Here is a 19,567-nt window from a genome sequence, read left to right on the forward strand (position 1 = left end):
TTGTTCTTGTTTTTATCGTGTAATTTTCGGTTTAGTATTAGTTAGTTTGTTTTAAGGTTTTTCGGGGTGTTAGGGGAGACTCGTTTATAAATAGTTTTCCTTTAGTTAGTTGCTTTCTAAGTACGAGTTTTCCAGTTTCCCCAGTTTATTTGTATTCTCCGTTGAGAGTGTTTTTCTTTGGAAAACGACCTTGTTTCTATACGAGTTTTCATTTTTTTTTGCCAAAAAGAAAAAAAAAAAAAAAAAAAAGTAATTCAACAAAGAAAAGGGAGGCGCTAATGAAACAAAAGAGGGCGACATATGAATACTACCGACTTAAGATTAGAAACCAAATCTTCAAACAAAAAAAACTTAGAAAAGAACCTCAAATACTTTTATCAAGTTCTGTGAATTTCTTCATCTCATCACCTTGCGCCAGCCTTCTCATCCGAACCTTTTTAGGCTTTGGTGGGGTTGTGGAGCTAGAACTATATACCTCGCCCTTGGTGACTCTTTCCATATTATTCATCGTAAGTTCGAATGCATGGAAAGGAGAGCCCGAGACTAAGCTTGCGTCCTTTGTAACCGACCCATCTACAAGGTCATTTTACCGGCGACCTTCTCAAACTTTAGAGGCAACCGAAGCAAAATCATTCGAGCCTTTGGATTGACCACAAAAAGTCACAAACTCGTCTTCGTTCGGAACCAATCCCACCAATACCAAAGAAGAAGAACCTTAAAGCGCACAAACTCGTCTTCGTTCCGAAATTACTACAATAACCAAAATATTTTATGTTTCCATGTTCGGAACAAAGATTGCCAAAGCCACAATTAATATCAGACGAAAGCAGTTCTAAGACTATTGCTTCCCCTTCGAAACAAACAATATACATTGATGACTGAACGGTAAAATAAACGCAAAGTTTAGGGAGCAACCAAAAGATAACAATGAAAGCATAAAAATAAAGACCAACAAACCTTAGCAAATTGTACTCTCTGTTTACATAATCAACAAACATGAATCATCTGATTCAAAACAGAGTAACATATGACTAAGTAAATAAAGGGATAGAAGCCATATGAAATCCCTCTTGCAACCGAAGGATTAAGGGTTTCTAAAACTAGCTAATAATAAGCAGCACCTAATTAATACAGTAATACATTACATGACACACTAATAAAAGCTTAAAAATAAACCGATTACATTAGGTAGTCAATTAGTTAGTTGCCTTTTGTGCTGGTTCCTTCCTTGTTGAACACTTTTGGAATAGTTATGACTAGCTCACCATCTTTAATCTCTGTGTTGATGGTCCCGCAGATGTCACGTGGTGGTAATGGTAACTCAACCCTAGCACGGTAGTATTTACGAAGGTCCTCTTGCTGCACGTACCCATTGATTAACACGGCGTTATCTTTCTTCTTCAATTTGGCTTTCAACTTGTTTTTATCAATATCCTTCATTGCCAAATCTACCAATACCTGTAGTTGTTCATCAGTCTCGGTGGTCTTCTCAATTCCAGGGATTTTGAAGAAATACTTCAATTGATTGTCAATTACATTCAAATTTTTCTTTTCATCCAAATCTAGAAGATGATTTCGTTCACCTTCACTTGTAATCTTCATCGTATAGGAACATGTATACGGTATGCTGTTGTTTAACGTCCACCTCATACATAACCCTCCCACGAGCATCGCAATATTATCATCTAATTAAAGACACGAGTATAATAGAAACATTTAATATGTGAAGAGCTTTTAGTGTATAATTAATAAAATAAAATAAAAGTACAATTACTCTCAATAAAAAAAAATAAGATTAGCAAACTCTGATATCATTCATTCCTCATATCACCAAAAATTAAGAACAATAAGGGAAATGAGCATGTGCAAGATTCATTCGAAACGGCCTAAAATTAATTCTAGCTTGCATGTAACTCTTCTTTTTAATTTTTATTTTAGGAGACCCAAACTCCAAAGAATCACACATACTTATGATATTATTTTGTGTGTTACTAAACTTTTTCATATATATATGTTTATATAAACGTATCAGAAGGCCACTCACAAAATTGAAATTAAAATCAGAATCAGCGTATTAATAAGTAAAATGACCTAAATTCATCTATCATCAAACAATAAGATATTATAATCAGAAGGCCACGTTACACGTGTGATCAATAAAAGTTACGTACTGAGAGCAAAACCCTACATTACTTCACCAACCTTGAATCTATTTGAAATCGATCCCATATTTATAAGAGTTTTGAAATAAAATTAAACACTTCAGACCAGGGGAAAAAAACAAAATTAGGGTTTTTAGTGTATTGTAAAAAATGTACCGTAATTGGGTAGTGCATTTGACAACAATTACACCTTTGTGTCCCAATAATATTAATAAAAAAAGATAGTAAATTTAACTTTAGATTCACAAAGAACCCAAAATTGCGGTTTTAAGTGTATCATAAAAACAAAAACAGAATGGAATCGGGTATAGGATTTGATAAAGATGAGAGCTTTTTGCCCTAATATAAGAATGAATGTAGTATGCGGGGATTTAAACAAAATCAGGTGCGTAAAGTAAAGTAGCAGTAAAACGTACCAATAAAGGAAAACAAATGGGGAGGATGATTTGGTGTACGTCGTAAACAAGGGATGAAAACAGATAATGATCTGCTAACAAGCTTCTTCAAAACGAACTCCATCGATTTCAATTTTGTTTAATTCGAAATTTAATTTAACAATTGATTTATAATCGAACCGAATAAGCCGATAGTTGAAGAATTAAGATAGTGTTGAGGCGTTGTTTATATCAAACTAAATTTCGTGGGGGAGAAGACAATACTCCTTTTTGTTTCTAGGTCAAACAATGTGAATAAATAACAGAAACTATAGTTAAAGACATACATTGTGCCTTATTGGATTAGGAAATTTCAACTCATTTGTCAGGCCCATGCCATCAACATCCGGGCTTATTGGATTCGGCCCACAAACAATTTCAGGAATACTGTTAGGACATGTACAGGCAACAAACACATAACAAACAATGACAACAACGAAAGTGTAATCCGAACCCTACGCGTTAAAGTTTTTTCATAACAATGTAATATAGTTTCACTATCTTTAACCATAAATCACCTTGTGAATTTTTTCAATCAGATTAGTTTTCAATCTATTTAACGTAAGTCTAAAACAATTACATGTGAAATTACCTTATCTTTGCTAATGAAATTCAACTTTATAAAAATAAAAAATACACTTTTTCTGAGAATAATAACAAATTTATAAGAAGTGTATATAATAGAAAACTTTAATGTAGCTAGTGATTCGATACAAATAAGAAAAATTCACTGCTTTGGACAAAAAATCCATAAAAAACTTAATGCATTAATGTGATTCAGGTAGTCGTTGATATCTAACAACGCCATTGCAAACTGTTTGGTTATTAGGCAATGGTTAATTTCGTCAACCGTATCCGCGCGTAAATGATCAGACCGAAAAGGTGTAAATGGTAGTTAGGTTAAAATAAATAATTATTGGTATTAAATTACTTAATATTAGTTAATTGTTTATACATTACATTATATGTGTAACATTAGAAAGATCATCCGTCATACTCGCACCATTCACTACAGGAAACAGGCTCATTTGAGGCGACGAAGATCGCCGCAAAAGGTCGTACGGCCCGCCGCAATATGTCTTTTGCGGCGATGTCTCGTCGCAAAAGGAACGACTCCTATGGTTCGCCGTAAAAAGTATTTGCGACGGTTAGTTGCGACGCATTATTGTGGGACCCACCTTGATTTAAAGAAAAGTAAAAAAGAAAACAGAAATGCAATTGCGGCGAGCCTTCTGCGGCGAGATTTCGGTGGGTAACACCACGTCGTTTTATGGCTGCACCAATTGCGGCGAGTAGTTGCGACGATCTTACGTCGCAAATAATCGATTTTGTTATGGTGAATTTACCAGCAATTGCGGCGATGGGTCGCCGCAAATACTCCAGTAGTTGTACTAGATTTTTCTGTTTTGCAGTTTCCCACCTGGTAAATCGGGCGTTTCTTCGCAACCTGATTTTAACCAATTTTCCAGCATACATAACAACAATAACATCACGTTAACAACTAAAAATACGATTAAATGACAAATAAGAAAACGTTAACAATTCAAGTTATTACATAACATCCTACGAATTTAAGTTTTAGTTATTACACAAACGTTAACAAATTGTTTTGTTTACATCTCCATGTCGTCATCCGGATCCCTAGTTTGATCCTTCTCCTCCTCACTACTTTGCAATTCCACCAGAACCTTTTCTTTTCCCTTTCCTCCCTTTCTGCGGCCAAAAACGTTGTTCATGAAGAAATCGCGCATAGTTCGTTTAATAGTTTTTGACATCGTTTTCGAGACTTCCTTCGTCACCTCGACTTTTAACTTATTCCGGTCTGCGGCCCACCTTCAATTATAGTCATCCTCCGTGAACATTCGTTGACTTGTTTGGGTGGAACTACACGAATCAACCGACCTTCGTCCATAACTTGGACCAACAGCACGTTCCCATCCATAACGATGACCTAAGACATCTCGCATGATTTCCCGTTCACTCATTGGACTTTGTGCCCCAATTCGCTCATCACGCATCCGCACCATCTCATTCTTCATAGTTAAAACACAAGAATAACCACCATTAGAAACTTGAAAATGATATGTTTTTATTATACAAATTAACGAGCTAGTGATTATAATTACTTACATATTTGAGAACGGGTTCCTCGGAAGGTTCATACCAATTTCCCTTGTCATCCGGGTTGTTCCTCTTATAGCCTTCGATTAAGCTCTCGTTCTCGTTAGTTTCCCGGTTACGCTGTAAATATATGAAATTGATAGATATGTAGATATATTTTTTACTAATTTATTAATATATATAAGTATGTATATATATTTATATGTAAGTATGTATATATGTATATATTATCCAAAATAAAATTAAACTAACTTACATGCTCATATCGATTTTGAGCGAATGACTTTCGGCCTTAGTGAATTTTGACGGTTTGCTTTGAACGACACTCAATATTTGCTTCGGACCTTCGTTGGTGTTGTTCACTTTCAATCATCTCTTTATAACGATTCCAATCCGTTGGGGTTAATTTGCATCCGGGTGGCGGGTTATCGTTTCCTCCTTTTTTGTTCCAAAAAGTATTCCTGAACTTATACTTTTTGTCCCGGTATAATTTACCGGCAGCTTTATCAATACATGTTCGAACCATATCACCGTGGGGACCTTCAAGATGTGGCCTTAAGTTGAAGAACCACTACATAATTTTGAGAAATAGTTAAGTCAACAAATATATATATGTATACATATACATACATACATACATATATATATATATATATATATATATATATATATATATATATATATATATATATATATATATATATATATATATATATATATATATATAATTATAAATTTAAATGTATTTAACCTCAGTTTCCGGGATTATTGTAAGCTTATGATGATCGGGTACATCGCTCCAATTAGGATAATATAGTGGTATCTCATTTAAAGTAGTACCCAAAACTGAACCAAAGGTCCGAGAGTAGTCACCAACGAGCACATACGTATCTAAATCATCCTCCTCAAATTCAATATCTAACGGACCAAACTTCTTGACGTGCATCTTTAGCTTTAGGTTGCGGGTTTTCCCGCGACCTTTTGAACCTACACATTTAGAATAAAAATTTAATTTTTAAATAAACTAAGATATAAAATAAATATATATAGAATATAAAATTTTGAATATAAAATTAATTTTGAACCTACCTAAATAATGACCCTTTGATGGCTCACATGGGTCATCACGATCGGGTGGACCGTTTCCACCACCATAGTTGGAAGCAACATCAGCCATCTGTGAAAAAAAATAATACAGGTATACATACAAAGGAATCAAGTAAAATAAATTAGCATATTATTGCATACAAAATTAAGGTGTAGAAATTATATATATATATATATATATATATATATATATATATATATATATATATATATATATATATATATATATATATATATATAACGGTTAAACATAATGTGTTTTTACAAATTACAATCTAAGATGTAGAAATATATATATATATATATATATATATATATATATATATATATATATATATATATATATATATATATATATATATATATATATATATATATATATATATATATATATTAATAACGGTTACAGATAATGTGCTTTTACATATTACAATCTAAAATCAATCACTAATATAATCCATAAGTTCACAATCATTATCTTCATTGTCTCGTGTGTGACCGTCTGTATCGTCATAAGCATCATCGTCATCATCTTCGTTTTCATCGTTGACTACTTGGTTGACTGCATCGTCATCTAAATCTTCATCAGAATCATCGTCTTCATAGTAGCTCCCCTCGACATCAACATCAACATCAACTGTGGCACGAATGTCTGCTTCAACCACCGTTGATTCGTTTATACTCAAATTTGTTTGAACGACTTCTTCCAAGTTAGAAGACAAATGAATATCTGACGAAGTGCTACCATTGATAAGATCCAACTCGTTATCTCCAACGAAGATATCTCGATCCCAAGTGTTCCGCTGGTGTACTTCTTGAACAACCTTCCAATACTTGCTTTGTTGACCTCTTCTTTTAGTCAGGTCATCAAGGTAAAAGACTAGATTTGCTTGTGTTGCAAGGATGTATTGATTGTCTTTATACCATTCTTGTTGAGTATTAATGGTGGTTATGTTATTCTTTGTGACACAGTTACTGCCGGCGGTTTTGAACCATTTGCAGCGAAATAAAAAAACATTATTGGACCTAAATAAATAATTAAGCTCCAAAATTTCTTCCAACACACCATAATAAAGTGTTCCCCCAGGACCACCAGGAGATGAAATTCCACTGTTCTGGGTTGTTCGGCGTAAATCTCGACTTTGAACCATAAACCTCACACCGTTACATATGCAAGCGGTGTAAGATGTTACATGTATTGGTCCATGTGCCAAAGCAAGTAACTCATCACTAACTTGAGATTCGTCATTTATTTGCAAAGACTTGATCTACGAAAAGGACGAGGTTAGACAAGATAAGAAAATCATTACTTATAAAGGGTGATGCAGGGAAACGAGTTTACCTTGTGTTTGAACCAACCCGGAAACTCTTTTTCCATATTAGCACCCGGCATTTCACTTTAAGTCACTGCAAATATTCGATATATTAGTATAATCATCGAATATATAACTTACAAATAAAATATGATGGGAAACAAACACTTACTCCCTGTATTAGTCAAGCTCGTAGCTGTTGTTAAGTATGAACCAAGAAATTTTAGCCTTAGTGTCGGGATCCAAATCTACATCGTCACCTTTACTAATAGGTCTACAAACGAACTGAAAGACGTAATGCTTACATTGGGGATCTGAAGCGTCAAAATTTCTGTCTGGCTTATTAAATCTTGTTTGTACAGTGTCAAGATACCTTGAGTCATAAGATAAGTCTTCATCCGCAACATAGCCCTCGGCAATAGAACCTTCCGGTCTAGCTTTATTCCTGACATAATTCTTCAACTTTTTCATGTATCTTTCAAATGGATACATCCACCTCAAGTAAACAGGGCCGCCTTGAATAGCCTCTTCAGGAAAATGCATAACCAAATGAATCATTATGTCAAAAAATGACAGAGGAAATATTTGCTCGAGTGAACACAAAATGTTTATCGGCTGAGTTTTGGCGTCTTCCATGTCAGAAATCTTCAAGGTTTGAGCACAAAGTTGCTTAAAGAATAAACAAAGCTCAATAAGTGGGGTTGAAATAAATGAGTCTAAGAAAGCTCGTAAACCAATCGGAAGCAACCGTTTCATCATTAAATGATGGTCGTGAGACTTGAGCCCTGATATTTTGGTATCATCATCAGCGACTTTAGAATTAAAATTTGAGCCAAAGCCATCAGGTAATTTAACGCCCCTAATGAATTGACAAAATAGACTTCGATCGGCAGTTGAAAAGGAGTACTTAGGATGAGGTTTTTCTTCCTTTCCGTTAATACCTGTTGGTTTCATCCACAACTCTGAATGAATGCCCCACTCTTTTAACACCTTCCTTGCCTTAAAGGTGTCTTTCGATTTTTCCTTGTGCATTAGCAAAGTATTCAACAAACTTTCGCACACATTTTTTTCTATATGCATGACATCGAAATTATGTTTCAGTTCAACATCAGACCAATAGCTAAGCTCGTAGAAGATAGATTTCTTACTCCAATTACCCTCAACTGTCTCATCACGTCTCCCTTTCTTCCCCCCATTTTCCGGATGTTTCCCCGGTTCACGTTGCAAAGCTTTTCCAGAAAATGGTCTAAGTTGTTCTAAGATCTCATCGTTGGTTCTTCTACGAGGAGGAGGCCTAGTCTCTATCTCGCCATTGAATGACAAGCTTTACCTCAATGGATGATTCTCTTCCAGGCAAATTCTATGGCCAAAATAAACAATTTTAGACAACACGTGTACACAAGGAGTGTCGACATTACATATAGAGCATGCATAATAGCCTTGGCCACTCCAACTAGACAAAATACTACGATCAGGAAAATCATTAATGGTCATTAAAAGCGCGGCACGCATAGTGAAAACACTGTTTGTGAAGGAGTCCTTTGTTTCGACTCCATTAGACCACAGATCTTTCAATTCATCGACCAACGGAAGTAAAAAAACATCCATGTCCTTACCCGGTGATTTAGGACCAGGTATTAACAGTGTCAACATGAATGAAGAATCTTTCATACATATCCAGGGGGCAAATTGTATGTTGTCAATATGACCGGCCACATACTATAAGCATTATTCATGTTGTCAAACGGATTAAAACCATCAGAAGACAACCCTAACCTAACATTTCTAGGTTCGCTTGCAAAATCTGGATAACGTGCGTCAAATTTTTTCCATGATGTACCATCCACCGGGTGACACATTTTACCTTCTTCCTTAAATTGACCAGTAGCATGCCAAACCATATCTTTTGTAGTTACACTTGATTTATATAGGCGTTGAAGTCTTGGAGTCAATGGAAAGTAACGCAAAACCTTGTGAGCAACTTTCTTCCCCTTTGTATTTTCATTTTTCCATCTACTGGTCTTACATACAGGACAATGGTCCATTTTGCTGTTCTCTTTCCAGAACAAACAACAGTCATTCTTACAAACATGGATCGCTTCGTATCCTAAACCAATCTCACTCATTTTCTTCTTAGCCTTATAGTGAGACTTAGGAATATTAGCGAGAGGAAATGCAGTTGTAAGCAATTGCAACAATTTGTCAAGTGATGTATTGGTCCATTTACTATCTACCTTCATGTGCATCAACTTTGCCAAAAAATTAAACGCTGACATAAAGTTACAACCAGGGTATAGCTCTGTCTCGTCAAGTTTATCTAATTTGCTAATACCGACGTGTCTAGTACTTGGTGCATCAGTTGTGTTCATTGGATCATCGCCATCTATGGTTTGTTCATCTAAAGTACTATCCTCACGAAGATCATTCAGTAAATCATGCAATCGGTCAGTCGGTTCATGTATGAAAGGTTCTGTTGGCGGTGGCATAACGATATTTTCACCATGCCATCTACATATCTTATAACGTTCACTAAACCCGTGTTTATGTATGTGTATTTTAATTTTGTTTGGCTTGTGAAATACATGGTTATCACAATTTTCACATGGACAACAACATTCTCCTTCGGTATTAAGGTATTCGTTACATCTACTTATGAACAAATCAAGGCCTGACCAAAATTCTTCAGATAAACGATCTAAAGTAGTCCAACTCTTATCAATTGACATTTACTGCATTTACAAAATTACAAGTAACAAATGACATAAACATGCATATAAAAATCACATATATATTAAGTCAACAAATTATTTAATAGCTAATCACAATCAAACTGTAACTATTTAAAATATTAAACTAAGATAAGTGGAGTGTAGAAGGTTGGCTGCCTAACCCACTTTTTGAAAATGTGTCTCACATACGAATGCGTATGAATGATTTACTATTTAAGAAAAATTCGGCAGCATTTCTCCTTAGCCCCCAAATAAGTGTATGAAACACATATTCGTAGGGCAAAAGGAAAATGTTACCGAATATTTCTTATAGTAAATCAAATACACGCACTCATAACCTAACTGAGACAACACATTCAAAAATCAGTCCCAAAACGGGGATAATCCGGAATTAATTTCTAAATTAATTCCGGACGGGTGACCTACGGTTTATGACGGGGAATGATTAACATACCTAAACTAACATCATACAAAGTATACACAAGTATTAACTAACTAAATTAAGTAACAAACTTACAACTTTCTAACTAAATTAAGTTACTAAATAACAAGTATTAACTAACTTATAAGTTCCTAACTAAATTAAGTTACTAACTTACAAGTTCCTAACTAAATTAAGTTACTAACTAACAAGTATTAACTAACTTATAAGTTTCTAATTAACAAGTTGTTTACCTAAATTACAAGTTACTAACTAATAATTAACTCACTAACATTAACTTAACTAACAAAAATCAAAATTAACATTAACACTAACAAAGTAACAATCATCTAAGAAAATTATCAACAATAACAACTAATTGACTACAAACCCCTAATTATCAACACTAACTAACAACATTCTAACTAAAATTATGAACCTTAACAACATAAATAAAAAATGTAGTGTAATCTAACAAGAGAAACAAGTTTTAAAGAAGCAGTTGTAGCATATTTAACAACAAAATTGCATAAATCTGAAAATTGGAGAGAAATAAAGATTAAAACTTGCAAATAAGAAAAATCAAGAAAAGAGGAGTAAATCACTAACATTGATGAAGGATTCTTGAAAGAGATAAACCCGTCGGTGTAAGAAATCGAAAATCGCCGGAGGTTGTGGAGGTTGTGGAGGTTTGTGTTGGAGTGTAATGGTAAAGTGATAAACCCGTCGGTCTTTTTGTTTTTCCCAGAAGCCTTTTGCGGCGATGATCGTCGCTAATGCTAAAGCATCGCCGCAAGTATTTTTGGCGGTTTCCTGAATTTTCTGAGAGGGAATTTTGACTTTTCGTGGAAAAGTTGCTGTTGCATCAATTGCGGCGATCATCGCCGCAAATAGTCATTTTTTTATTTTGTTATATATATTTTATTCTTAATATTTATCTATTAAATTAAATACTTTATTCTTTATCATCATCTTAATATTTATTAAATACTTTATTTATTAAATTATATATATATTTTTATTATATATAACTATATATAATTTATTCTTAATATTTATTCATTAAATTAAATATTTTAATCTTAATATTTTATTTTGTTATATAAATATATATATTTTATTCTTAATATTTATTTATTAAATTAAATACTTTATTCTTTATCATCATCGTCATCATCACATATCATCGTAATCATTATCATTGATAGTGCTCCAAATGAACATATATTTAGGCACAGTATCCTTCCAATATATAAAGCTTTTAGTTGCAATTGTTCTATTTTTATGTAATATTCGTTTAAATAAATAAGTGCGAAGATAAAAGAAGAAAACGACGATTTGAAGACGCAAATGACCAAAAAGCTCAAATGTACAAGATATAATTCAAGTGGTTCAATTTATTGATGAGAAACGTCTCAAAATTACAAGAGTACGAGCCACAAAACGCAAAATACAAGATATTAAATTGTACGAAAGGACGTTCAAAAATCCGGAACCGGGACATGAACCAACTATCAACGCGTGACGCAACGGAGCTAAAATTACAAGTCAACTATGCACATAAATATAATATAATATATAAATAATTCTTAAAATTATATATATATATATATTATATTATATAATAAAACGTCGGCAAAACTAGAAAACAAAAGTAGGTGGCCTGATCCAGCTGGCCATGCGATCGTATGGCTAGGAAGACTATTTTTCATGCGATCGCATGAAGCCAGATTCCTGGCCAGGTCCTATAAATTCAGCATTTTTGGACGAGTAAAAGACCCCCTTTTTCTTTTCCTTCATATGTAACGTAAATATATATATATATATATATATATATATATATATATATATATATATATATATATATATATATATATATATATATAATAATTTTAATTTTAAGTTAATAATAATAAAGTTATTTTAAGAATGTTTTACGGGTTTTAAGTCGAAATTCTGTCCGTGCAACGCTACGCGATTAATCACCACTGTAAGCTATGTTCTTCCTTTTTAAATTAATGTCTCGTAACTAAGTTATTATTATGCTTATTTGAGCCAAAGTAATCGTGATGTTAGACTAAATATTAAGACGGGGTTATTAGATTTTGTACCATAATTAAGGTTTGGACAAAAGACCGACACTTGTGGACATTGGAGTATTGACTATTAATAGATAGGGGGTATTGTCTAATCGAATGACAACTCATTAGAATCTGTCGAACCTATCTTCAAATTAGTTAATCTAATAATTATTAAAATGATTATGTATGTTCTATTTAGTGACGTTTATACGACATCTTTTACGATCATTTAATTAATTATTCGGGTTGGGTAATTGATTATTCATTCTGATCAAGTGGGTAAATTAATATTCATATCTCATTAAAACAGGGGTGGATTACATACAAGGATAATTGGTGTAATTGTTAACAAAGTATTAAAACCTTGAATTACACGCAGTCGATAACCTGGTGTAATTATTAACAAAGTATTAAAACCTTGTTACAGTTCGAATCCCTAATTAGTTGGAATATTTGACTTCGGGAATAAGGTTAATTTGACGAGCATTTTATAATTATGACCGATGAACTATTATGGACAAAAACCAGATAGGTATCAAATAAACCAGGACAAAGGACAATTAACCCGGGTAACAATTAATTAAAATCAAAACGTCAAACATCATGATTACGGAAGTTTAAATAAGCATAATACTTTTATTTCATATTTCATCGTACCTTTATTCACTGTCATTTTAATTACTGCAATTTACTTTATCACGAGACAAATTCTGTCATTTATATTATCGTCATTTATCTTTACACTTTATTTAAAATCGACAAACCGGTCATTAAATGGTAAAACCCCCTTTTATAATAATGTTACTACTTATATATATATATATATATATATATATATATATATATATATATATATATATATATATATATATATATATATATATATATATATATATATATATATATATATAAAAATAGTTAATAAAAATATAGCATTAAACTCAACTAGCTCCCTGTGGAACGAACCAGACTTACTAAAAACTACACTACTCTACGATTAGGTACACTGCCTATAAGTGTTGTAGCAAGGTTTAGGTATATTCCGTAAATAAATAAATAAATAAAACTTGTCTAATTTTATCATATTTTGTAGTATTTCGCAGTAAAAATAATAACTATTTCGTATACACCTCGCAACACATCAAGTATTTTTGGCGCCGCTGCCGGGGGCTCGGTGAAAAACGCTATATTTTTGTAAAAATATATTATTTCTTATTTCGTAAAAATATTTTGTTTTTATAATAAGTGTAAAAAAAATTTATAATAAAAAGAAAATATATATATATATATATATATATATATATATATATATATATATATATATATATATATATATATATATATATATAAGATTTTATTTATAAAATTAGCAAGTACTTTTATTTTTAGATTTTAAAATATAAGTTTATTTTAAAATTATATATATATTTTCTATAATATAAAATCAGAAAATTAAAAACAAATAATAAATATAAATATTAAGATTGAGCCTAGTCAATTTAGCAGTCCCAAACATTTATGGATTACTGGGCCATGCGACCGCATGAGCCTGAAGGTATAAACTCATGCGATCGCATGAGATAGGCTGACAGGAAACCTTGTACACATTTATTACACGTACAGAGTATTATTAATTATTATTATTATTAAACCTAATTAGGGTTTTGTTAAATAATATTTAGTTTTAAGTTTTAATTAATTTTGTATTTTTAGTTTTAATTAGTTTTTATTAAATTATAAATTAATACTTTTATAAAATAATAATATAAAAATAATATTTTTATAAAAATAAGTAAATTTATCACTTTTTATATCTTTTTATAAATTGTATATTTTGTATCTCTTTATTCGTAATTTGTATTTTTATCGTACGTAATTAGTTTTAAACTTAGTTTTTGCCGTAGTTAATTTATATATTTCTAGATTTTTAGGCTTTGCCGTAAAATCCCTTAAGTGCTTTTTCTTTAGACTAAGATTTATGTGCTTTAGAATTTTGCGACGCCGTTTTAAGATTTTAGTACTTTTTAAGTTATTGCAGTTTTGAATATAGAATTCCTTTAAGCTTTAATACCTTTAGACGTAAGTTTTAATTCTTAAGTTTTTAGACTTTTAAGTTTCGACGCTCTACTTTCTTATTTTTATTTTTCGACTTTTTATTTTTCGACGTTTTTCGACGCACTCTTTTTCTTCCTCTTATTTCTCGACGCTCTAGTTTTTAGGACATAGATTTTTATCTTCTTCAAAATTTCTACGAAAAATTATTTTAAGTGGTTAAATTGATAGACATCCAAAATTTTCTGGTTCGTAGTAATAGTTGGATTTGTTAGTGGCAAGTTGTGGGCTTCCGATTTAAAGGGTCCTGGCTACCTGCTGCATCTATTGGCTATTCGAAACGTGGGCAAAATCAGAAAAGTCTATTAATTTGATAGCTTATATAATTTTTATCTTTTATAACTAATAGGATATTCAGTGAATGCACCGAGCAAAACGTTCACCACCTTTCATACGTTCACCACCTATAACTCGATCAAGACATCTAGCCAACATTGTTGCCGTTGATTTTTCTTTAGAATCGTTATCTAGTAATCCAAGTACTCCAACTCAAAATCCTGATAATCCATTTTTTGAACCCGATTTCACAACTGAGAATCCGGAGAATATTCAAGGACAATTCAGAGATCCTGAACCACTAATCATTCCTCCGGAACCACAAATTACTCATCTAGAGATTGTCGAGGAAGAAACCATTAAATCACAGATTCAGCAATTTCAATTATGGAAGTAACAGAACCTCTAAGTATGGAAGACCGAATGAGAGCCACACGCACTGGCCAAGGTCACACCATTATTAAGCCAGACATTAATGCGCCAGATTATGAAATCAAAGGACAAATCCTACACATGGTAACTAATCAATTCAAATATAGTGGTACACCGAAGGAAGATCCAAACGAACATCTTCGAACCTTTAATAGGATCTGTACTCTATTTAAAATCAGAGAAGTTGAGGATGAACGGATCTATCTCATGTTATTTCCCTGGACTTTAAAGGGAGAAGCCAAAGATTGGTTAGAATAGTTACCTGAAGGGGCGATTGACACATGGGATGTCTTAGTTGAAAATTTTCTTAAACAATTCTTTCCGGCATCTAAAGCCGTGAGACTTCAAGGAGAAATTGTTACGTTCACGCAAAAGCCAAATGAAACTCTATATGAGGCGTGGAAAAGATTTGGAAAGTTGTTAAGAGGATGTCCGCAACATGGTTTAGACACTTATCAAATAGTACAAATATTCTACCAAGGTGTCGACGTTGCTACACGAAAAGACATCGACATAGCAGCTGGTGGTTCCATTATGAAGAAAACCGCAACTGAAGCTTACAAAATTATTGATAACACTGCCTCCTACTCACATGAGTGGCACCAGGAAAAAGATATTTTTCGTTCATCTAAAGCGGCTAGAGCCGATTCTAGCCATGACTTTGATTCCGTTTCCGCAAAAATAGATGCTTTCGAGAGACGAATGGAAAAGATGACTAAAAATATTCACGCAATACGAATCAGTTGTGAGCAATGTGGTGGACCACACTTAACGAAAGAGTGTCACATCGACCAAACGATGGAACAACGTGAGAATGTTTCCTACATGAACCAAAGGCTGGGAAATAATTATCAAAATAATTATCAACCGCCAAGGCCAAACTTTAATCGAAATCAAAACATTCTTTACAATCCAAATGGACCTAACAATAACTCGTACAACCAATAAGGTTCGAATAACCAACCAACTCAAAACAACACTTTCAATCAACAAAAACCTATCTTGTATAAACCAACACAACAAACCGAAGAGAAAAAGCCAAATCTAGAAGAAATGATGGCAAAGCTAATGGAATCTCAAACACAATTTATAACATCTCAAACGTAAACAAATGAGAGGTTTGATCAGTCATTAAGAACTCAACAAGCTTCCATTTTGAATCTAGAAAAGCACGTAGGTACTCTTGCTAGCATGATGAGTGAGAGGGAACAAGGAAAGCTACCGAGTAATACTGAAGTAAATCCTCAAAATGAGAATGTTAATATGGTGTCAACAAATTCTGAAAATCCAACACCAGAGGATGGGAAGGTTTTAGATGTGAGTAACAATGAAGAAGTTACGCCACCACCACTACCCGAGTATGTAAAGCCAGTGGTGGCACCATACAGACCACCCATCCCATTTCCAAGAAAAGGAGTTGAGTATGAGCAAGTGATAGGTAATAAAGTTTGTGATACCTCTGGAAAGAAGAAGAAGAATAAGAAAGTACAAGAAACAAAAACCGTAAAGATAAACCCGGTGAAGATAGTTCCACCAAAATCTCCACCCAGGTTGGGTGATCCGGGTGAATTTATTGTTCCTTGTCTACTTAGTGATTGTGTCATGTATGATGCACTAGCAGATTTAGGTACGAGTATAAGTGTTATGCCTCTTTCATTATATAAGAGATTAGGAGTAGGTGAGTTAAGTCCAACAGAGATGAGTGTTCGACTCTTTGATCAAACCATTAGGCACCCAGTTAGAATTGCTGACAACCTACCCGTTCAAGTGGGTAATTTAACCTTTCTAGTCGAATTCATTGTCATTGACATAGAAGAGGACTCAAACATTCCTCTAATTTTAGGTCGACCATTCTTAGCATCCACCAGGGCGTTATTTGATGTAAGAGAGGGTAGAATGACACTTAGTAATGATGAAAAATCGATCACCTTTGTGATTCGAAAGTCTAAATCTCCACCAACCAAAACCGTTGAACCAACAAAGACGATTGGTAAGGACCATGTTGTTTTACCAACTCCAACGGTAGTGCTTAATAATAATAAAACGCCTAAGTGTGGGGAGGATGAAGCAACACCTAATGATGACCTTATAACAAAGAACCTCGTTGTTAATACAAAATTAAATGACCTCGTTATTAATAGTTCAATGAAGAAACTTATTAAACGGATTCGCGATGCTAGAATCAAGGGGAACTTTAAGTTATGTAACCGGTTAGTATCCAATCTTTCGCCTAAATAAAAGGCAAAGCTAGTTGAATTTGTGGATATTACATAGGAATCCGACCAATGGCTTAAAGCAAAAGTCATAGATATGCAAGTGATTATGGTCCAAGAGAAATTGACAATGAAGTTAACCACAATTTTGAAACCACAGCTACCTAAGTATGGGGAGATTCAAATGTTCTAAGAAAAAATGTTGTCTAGAGTTAGTTGCTCTGTTCTCATGTAGTTCTGAGAATGGAATCCGGTTAGTCTTTTCCACTAGCAGACACTAAAGAACTAGTTTTCTCCCCCCATTCAGAATTTTTGTTTTGTAGGAAATTAATATGCATTTTTAAATTTAAGTTTTGTGTGAATTTAAAAACAAAAATTACTTTATTTCATTAAGTTTAAAAAATGATTTCTAAAATTCATCGTAAGTTGAAGACTAGGTCATAGAACCGAAATTGCTTTACCCGAGGGCGGGGCGACAAATTTTGTTATCATTATTTTTAATATTATTGATCTAAAGTATTACAAAAAAATTAAAAAACCCAAAAATCTTTGCTTTTAAAACAATCGCTTTAAAAACGACAAATTTTAAATTTTGTCGAGGGACGAACTAGGTAAACATACCGAAACTACCTAAAGTAAAAGGAAACATAATTTTAAAAAAATTATTCATTTAAATTATTTTAATAAATAAAGGTTTTTATATAATATAATATATATATATATATATATATATATATATATATATATACATATATATATGTATGTGTGTGTGTGTGTGTGTGTGTGTAAAAGTATGTATATATATGTTTGTAGTTTATCTTATGTACAAAACAGGGTAAAAAGCGCACTTTCAAAGATTAAGTTCAGCAAAAGCTAATAATTTTATAAGACGCAAAACATATGTTGCAAACTCGGTATTTTTAATCACTTTTCTACACTAATCACTCTCATGAATTTATAATTATAGTTGGATTTCATGCAAATGAGGGCATTGCATGATCTCAAGTGTGGGGAAGGTTTATAAATTCTCTCGGGTTTGTACTTAGTTTATTTGCGAAATTTTGTGAAAATTTGAAAAAATTTCAATAAAATGAATTCAAAATCATGTTTATACATATTTATGAACGATAAAACTAGGTATTAATGCCGAAATTATTGTTACCTCGGAGAGAACATAATTGGAGAAACAACCCAAAACGTTAGAATTCATTTAAAATGGAATAGAGGAGAATAAAAAGGCAAAGAAAAAAATAAATAAAAGCTAAGTGTGGGAAGAATTTACCAAGTTATTTAAAACACATATCACATATGTTTGTACAAGATTATTACAGGTACTTTTGTTTTGGACGATTTTAATCAGTTTTACCTAATTTACTGTAATATATTTAAAAGAAAGATGGATCTGAACGATGAATCAATTCCATCATTAAAAGGAAGTAAAGTCTTCCGAAAAAGACACGCGCTTCTTGATTTAGGTCAGGAAGTTGTCGTCCAGACCAGCTGTAGGTTGACGAAAAATCTAGAAAAGTCATCTCTAAAATCAGCTGGAAATCCACGGACCTCAGCATCAAACAGGGACGCCAAGTGGTCAGACTTATCCTAACCATGAGAGGATCTGCCTCGTAAAATAGGGAGGGTGCCGTGCAAATTAGCTTGATAAGACTAATGAATCAGACCCCCAGAAAGGATAATCTCCTTAAAGATTAAAAATCAGCTTTTAAGCCTGATATTACTCAATCCTTGAGATTGACTTTAAAGATTGAGAATTACAAACTCATGGAATTCGATGATATCTAAACTCGAGCTTGAACGAGAAAATATTTTGATCAAAATTAAAACCGATTTGTTTTCTGAAAACCAATTTTCAATGCGTTCATTACCATTGAACGTAAAATCTTAGGAATTCACCTGGAATTCATTAGGTCACCTGAACCAAAGAGGGTGTCAACCGTAAGAACGGTGGTTGCATAGCATGGTCGAAGACAGGACCTTGTGCCAGACCGAAAAACTCTAGGGTGATCTTTACTATTACTCCTACAAAGGATAGTAATTGCATCCAACACGTTATAGACCATAATCAAAAGCATGTCATAGGACATTGCCTTAACAGTTGCTTGTTCAATGCTTTCCTTTACAACCGGACGGTAGTTTACCGAAAGGTAATAT

The 19,567-nt window shown here is 33.0% G+C and overlaps 2 protein-coding genes across 2 annotated transcripts; both read right to left on the minus strand.

The window, feature by feature from the left end:
• Positions 1–976: 976 nt before the first annotated feature.
• Positions 977–2,795, minus strand: LOC139891321 (uncharacterized). Its single transcript, XM_071874280.1, has 2 exons — positions 2,579–2,795; positions 977–1,685 (listed from the first exon to the last, which is right to left on the minus strand). The coding sequence occupies exons 1-2, from the start codon at positions 2,679–2,681 to the stop codon at positions 1,201–1,203; spliced, it is 588 nt and encodes a 195-aa protein (XP_071730381.1). The 5' UTR covers positions 2,682–2,795; the 3' UTR covers positions 977–1,200.
• Positions 2,796–8,804: 6,009 nt separating this feature from the next.
• On the minus strand, positions 8,805–9,863 carry LOC139888197 (uncharacterized). Its single transcript, XM_071871223.1, has one exon. It carries the CDS (start codon positions 9,861–9,863, stop codon positions 8,805–8,807), a length of 1,059 nt encoding a protein of 352 aa, XP_071727324.1.
• Positions 9,864–19,567: the final 9,704 nt, after the last annotated feature.

Source organism: Rutidosis leptorrhynchoides, chromosome 2, assembly GCF_046630445.1.
Source record: "Rutidosis leptorrhynchoides isolate AG116_Rl617_1_P2 chromosome 2, CSIRO_AGI_Rlap_v1, whole genome shotgun sequence".
Lineage (NCBI taxonomy): Eukaryota > Viridiplantae > Streptophyta > Magnoliopsida > Asterales > Asteraceae > Rutidosis > Rutidosis leptorrhynchoides.